The sequence below is a fragment of the Pezoporus flaviventris genome, unplaced genomic scaffold (assembly GCF_033815535.1).
Source record: "Pezoporus flaviventris isolate CSIRO_AGI_PZ_B2104156 unplaced genomic scaffold, CSIRO_AGI_Pfla_v1 ptg000005l, whole genome shotgun sequence".
Lineage (NCBI taxonomy): Eukaryota > Metazoa > Chordata > Aves > Psittaciformes > Psittacidae > Pezoporus > Pezoporus flaviventris.
Genome location: NW_026892553.1, coordinates 7,752,877 through 7,758,876, shown reverse-complemented (window position 1 = coordinate 7,758,876; position 6,000 = coordinate 7,752,877). Strand labels below are relative to the sequence as shown.

General features: G+C 44.3%; 1 protein-coding gene across 2 annotated transcripts in view; it reads right to left on the bottom strand.

Moving 5' to 3' along the window:
- Positions 1-744: 744 nt before the first annotated feature.
- The window catches only part of LOC133265433 (gamma-aminobutyric acid receptor subunit beta-4), a 72,780-nt gene continuing 67,524 nt past the window's right edge, over positions 745-6,000 (bottom strand). The window contains exons 8-9 of one of the 2 annotated variants that reach the window (XM_061445952.1): positions 4,635-4,879; positions 745-4,142 (exon numbers count right to left, since the gene is read on the bottom strand). In XM_061445952.1, coding sequence (XP_061301936.1) covers positions 3,765-4,142; positions 4,635-4,879 — 623 coding nt within the window. In that variant the 3' untranslated portion in view covers positions 745-3,764. Of the gene's footprint in view, positions 4,143-4,622; positions 4,880-6,000 lie in introns of both variants that reach the window. The other variant, XM_061445951.1, reaches the window with a different exon arrangement.

The following is a 6,000-nucleotide window of genomic DNA, read 5'->3' as shown; positions in this document are numbered from 1 at the left end:
ATCATAAGACTGTTCCTGAACTGTGAAAAGTCCTGACCTCACACTCTTTGGCAAAGATTATTGTGTAGGACCAAATAGTCCAGATGTCTGAATATATTAAGACTGACTCTATGAAGTAAAACTGACCTGGTAATACCAGGTCAGAAACATTCAAAGAGAGAAGCTAGGATGACTCCTGATAAGAAAGAGAACCCAGCCAACAGAGAACCGAGGCAATAGCAAAGGAGTCTGGCTTCCAGTCCCAGCAGGTGAAAAAATAAGCTGGGCTGAGCTTTTTCCCTGGAAAGCTTTTGGATTGTCTCTATGAAATTCTGGGCTCAATCTCTGATTGAAGCCTCAAATATGAAAGACAGCCCAGCTGCGCCTGATCTCCAGCTGGAGGCCTTGGGCTGTACCTGCAGGGTGCTGGATGGGCTCAGTTAGGACCCTACTCTGTGTGGGGCTCAGTGCCTAAGCAGCAAAGAGCATAGCGGGTTTTGCATCATCTGTGTGCTATTGCTCCTGCTGGTCTTTGGGACCAGTTGAGAGAGCTCTCAGGTCTCTAATTCCTAACACACATTTGTCAGGCTTTTACTACAACTATCAAATTACTGGAGGTCCTGAGTCATCTCCCCCAGCTTCATAATATCTTACCACATGGCCATTTGTTCTCCCTCCAATGGCTATAGGCTTCTTATAACAGCCTCTTTTTTTCCCTTCTCTGGTTCTTACCACCCTTTACATTGCAATCACATATATAAAGGGTAAGTGTTTAGATATTGTATTTATTCATCAATCAGCTGGTTAGACTCCCCTTGAAAACTGAACCTGCTGATAGGCAGCCTCCATCAGGAAACTGCAGTCATCTGACATGCATATATCCACCTACATTATACTGCTGATGTCATAAAACACAACTTTATGGCTTCCATTAAGACCTTTAAAAGCCATTTCCAAATAGAATTCCACTAGAAAGCGTAAGTTTCTCCATTGGCCAGTCTTTAACTTCCTGTGTATAGGGTAAACAAAATCACCCAATCCAACACTATCATCCAGCTCCATTCACTTTTCAGACTTATATAGACCCATCTAGAACATAAGCTATAACAATATTGGGAAAACCCATTTTCAACAGCATCACTCTTGAATATGGAAACCAACAAGAGACTGTTCTGCAGGACAGCTGGAAATAGTCTGATTTAACAATTGTGCTAAAACCTTGGTGAGTCCAAGGAGGCCTGGACCAAATGTATGCATGCATGAACATGAGAGGGAGAGACAGAGATTGGGAGTGATTGAGAAGGATGGATGCCCTATTTCTTAGGATTCTGTTAGTAGAAAATGCGTAAGACACATTACTGATATAAAAATAACAATACTTATTACTCTGATGAGCCCTGATCTTGCTTCATCCAAGTCAAGGCAAAACTTTTCATGACTTCAGTGCTACTAGCTCAGGCCTATAATGAATGGTTCACATTTTCTGTAGACATAAATGAATGAATGAATGAATGAATGCATGAATGAAAAGATGTGCATTAGATGCATCTGTCATCTGAAAAACAGGATTTTCCCTAGTCTCAGAGGATCACTCTGCTCACCCAAACAATGAGAATCAAGGAAAAAAGAAGGGAATGCTAGCAGGAAAATAAAGGTACGGCTGGATTCAAGGCAGTGTGTGTGTCTGGTATGTAAAAACCTCCAACAGGTAAGAACAAGGTTCTCATCTTTACTCCAGGAATGGCAGAATGACCCTAGTTTTAAAGTTTTGCACTTGTGAATTTATTATTTTCATGGCTTTTGTTAATATTATAAGGGATATTATTAATCATCAGTGATTGCCAAAGTGGCCAATAATTCAGTGATTTTCCTGAAAAGTCACTGGCTCCTTTGGAAAAAGTTGACCTTGCTGTCCAAGGCCATGTTAGTTACCCTTCTGTACCTTTATAATGAGCACCAGTGGCTGGAAGCTGCTGCAGACTTAGGGGCTTCCATAAGCACTGACAAGCTCAGGATTTTCATTGCAAGCTTCACCCTGCCCAGGCTTTGAAGACTGTTTTCTTCCAGCAGGATGATGCTGCATGGAACTCTACAGCATCCTTAGTTACATCTTCTGCAAGAAGGGACACAGGGTGCTCTTCTCTACACTCCGCATATATTAACAGAAATAAAGCAAGGCCTGATAGAAGCAGTACAGATCAGAGGGTTCCAGCCCATAGTTTGCTTCTGAACTCCTTAGGAAAGGGGATAGCTATAATTTCCAGACTTTTTCATTCCGAAGCACAAAGTTAAATGACAACCACCCTTTCCAGCACCTTGCCGTAGGCTATGGTCACTCAGTGGGCTGGAGTGTGAAGTCCCTTGTCTGGCACAAGGAACAGGTATGGGGGGAAGGGTTGAGTTTTCAGAGTCCTGCAACTGCCTTTCTCACCAAACTCAGTAAGAAAGATGCAGGGTGGGAAAGATTGGGAACAACCCCTCCTTTCAGGGCTGAATCAGCTTAGTCTATGAGAGATCAGATGCCAGCAGTGAACAGCAGCGCTGTCCTGATGCTGACCCCCAAAACCCTCTCTTTCCTCAACAAGTATATATTTGCACAGTCTACCTCCCCAGCTCTGTCTTTAATGCGAGCTGAGACTCCGACCTCCAACCTCACAAAGCTGCAGTGGACAAACAAAACCCTGCTATTCCCCCAAAACACTGCCAGTTAAATGTCATCTGTGTTCTCTTTCTACAAAAGACATTACAAAACCCCCCTCCCCAGCTCCCCTCCCCAGAAAACATGCTTGCACGCACACATCCGTGTCTACATACATGCGCACATACACGCACACAGATGCTTCGCACGCACACACGCACTCATACAGGAAAAACAGTTTGCAAACTCCTGAAGGTGGAAAAAGGCAACTTGCAAATGTGCCTTTGTTTTTGATAAGCTCCCTCCTCGCTCCCCCCCTCCCATAACCCCACATTGCCCCTTCCCTCCCAAATAATTGCCTTGTCCTCCCCCCTTCCCAGCTCTTCCAAAATAAATATTCTTTTTTATTTGTTGGTTTAAAAGATTCTTTTAGGCTTGTAAGCAAGAGAGAGGGAGAGGGAGAGAGAAAAAGAAAAGAGAAATCTCATAGCATGAGAATGAACCCCCGCCGTCTCATGAATCCATGAAAGGATAAATATGAAGGGGTTAAGAGCAGTGACAGAAGAAAGATTAAAAAAATATAACAACACTGAGTAGAGAAAGATGAAATTCAGTAGTGAAATGGAAGTGAGGATAGCGCATTAGTGAGCACAGCCAAGATAACCTATCACCCCACCAGCTTTTGACTCAATTTCTTTAAATCTCCCTCCCCCCTTTTTAAAACTTTTTCTTGTTTTTTGTGTGTTTTTTCTTTTTTTTTTTTAGGTCATTTTTTTTCTCTTTTTTTTCTTCCTTTTTTTTTTTTTTTTGATTTTTTGAGTGTTCTTTTTTTTTTGTGGTTTTGTTTGTTTGGTTTTTTTTTACAATGGTTGAAGTCCTTCAGCAGGAAACCAAAATCAAGGCAAACACATCCCTCCCTGAAACCAAAACCCCTCCCATATACCCTTCTCTCCCTTACCCCCCCAACACACACTCCGTGGTTCTACATGTGCTGAAAAGAGAAGAGTAAGCTTAGAATAAATCTAATGAATCAAAGGAATAAATGATAATGATAGTAAAGAGTAAAACCCAAACCCAAAAGACCACAACACTCCTGTGTTGTCATTGTCTGAGTGTCTGTCCCTATCTCTCTCGGAGGCTGCAGGCATCAATTTACATAGTACAACCAGTAAACAAGGTTGAAGAATCCAAAGGTGATTGGAAAAATGATTCGTGACCACTTGTCAATGGTGCTGACATCTGCCAGGTCTGGGATTTTGAGCTTCAGCTTAGATGACCGCCGGCGGAGACGGCTGTTGGCACGGTTGCGGGCTGCAGCATGGTGGGTCAGCGGACCGTGGCGGTCCAGGGTTGGGTGGTGACCAAATCCATCCCGAGAGGCCAGCTGCTTGCGGAACTGGATTCCTGAGCCTTCGAAGGACATGACAGAGTTTCGAGAGTCGCCAACGCTGCTCATCATGTCTGTGGCCAGCAGCTCATTGTTCATCTCCAGAGTGCTGAGGAGGATGTTACCGTAAGGGTCAACCTACAACAGGGAAGACAGACAAAAAGGTAGGGGGCATATCCTGTGTACAAAGCACACACGGACACACCCTCAGGGAGCTGTTTTCTTCATAGCAATACTAGTGACAGGGTCATTTTGTGAGCTCTGAACCTGGACTTTTGCATTTGAAAAGGTGGTCCCACCAGTGCTGGAGTCAAAGGACTAGCCACGTGTGCTTGCAGCAAACTTTTGAGTTGGGTAGTATGATTTGCCCAACACGGTAGAAATAAAAGCCACATGGGTACATCTGGGTACACCTGCTCTATGCAAGAGGATTGTCTTGATGAGACTGGCTTGAGGATGACGAGAAAATGATCAGGGAGAAAAACATTCCCAGTAATCACCAGACAGGGGAAGTGGAACTGATCTCTTGTGATGAGAAAGGCTGCTCCACAGCTCACCCGGGACTGAATGAACAGTGGAGTCTGAGGTTTCCTGCCACAACGAAAGAAGGGGACAAACCTGCTCTCTCACCCTCTTCTCCTCGTAACGGTGGCGCTCATTGTTGGCCTTGCCAATCCGTTCACTCTGTTTCTTTTGCTGCCGGGGGCCTCGCCCGAAGAATATGTAGTTGACAAAAGCATACTCCAGGAGTGCCAGGAACACAAAGACGAAACAGCCCATGAGATAAACATCAATAGCCTTGACGTAAGGGATTTTTGGGAGAGTCTCCCGCAGATGGGTGTTGATGGTAGTCATTGTAAGTACCGTGGTGACCCCTGTAAGGAGAGGGTAGGTGCTCAGTTATGAAGGTGGGATGGTTTCCTGAAATGCCAGCCTCAGTTACCCTACCCTTTTCTCCCAGCTGGACAGCCTCAGAAAGGATGGGATCAGTGCAGCTGGGAAGAAAAGTTCCATTATTTTTAGCCCAGCTGTCCAGTGCAAATCACTGCAGACTACAAACCAGATGACAAGTGGGAGAAAATGTCAAAGCTGAGTATCATCAGGATGATGGGCACAAATATCCTCTGGACCTTGGTCCTTTAAATCCTCCCTGATCTTCCCTCTTTGCCTCAACATGGTAGGAAACATTCAGTTTTGCTTTCAGTCTCTCCCAGCCTCTTCTCCCTTTTTTCTACTTCATGAACACATCAGGTTTCCCTACACGCTACTGAATGCCTCAGTATCCTTGACATGAATTTATAATTGGCTGTGTCTTTCCAATGCCATGAATAGGAGATAGAGTGAAGAGATTCCCTCTTCATGGTGCTTTCTTTCTGTGCCTACATCATAGGCTTCTGTCTGCATCCTTGACCCCATCAATTCCCACCTTCCTCTCACCAGCTTTACCACTCACTACTTCAATTGTAATCTATACACTCTATAGAGGTATAGATTATAATTGAACCACTCTATACATGGTTCTCATGCTCTCCTTGTTACGTCTAACTCATATTTCCTGCACCTTAAATAAACATTTCTTGGTCTCACTGAACACATTTTCCCCATCTACTCAGTCTCCAAGAGCCTGGTGCACCATAATTACTCTCATTGCTTCAGTCTTCCTCGATTTCTTCTCAGCCTCCTTCCTTCTCTGGACTGTCAGAGTGGCCTCAGATCTGTCTCTTTGACAGTCTTCTGCCAACTTCATTAAGATGGCAATGAGCCTTCATGCTTCTTTTGGGCGCAGTAACTTTCCCTCTTCAACCTAATCTTCTTTTCTGACTTCTCTAGCTCAGCTGTCCTGCTTTTCTTACTACCTTGGTGTTCTCTTTTCTTCTAGTGTCCCTCCTCCTCATCTCTCTTTTGGCAGCTCTCTTCATCTCCATGACCTTAATTTGCTATTCTGGTCTCAGCCCTACCTCTACAGTGATGGCTCTCAAACCTCCTTGTGCATCCT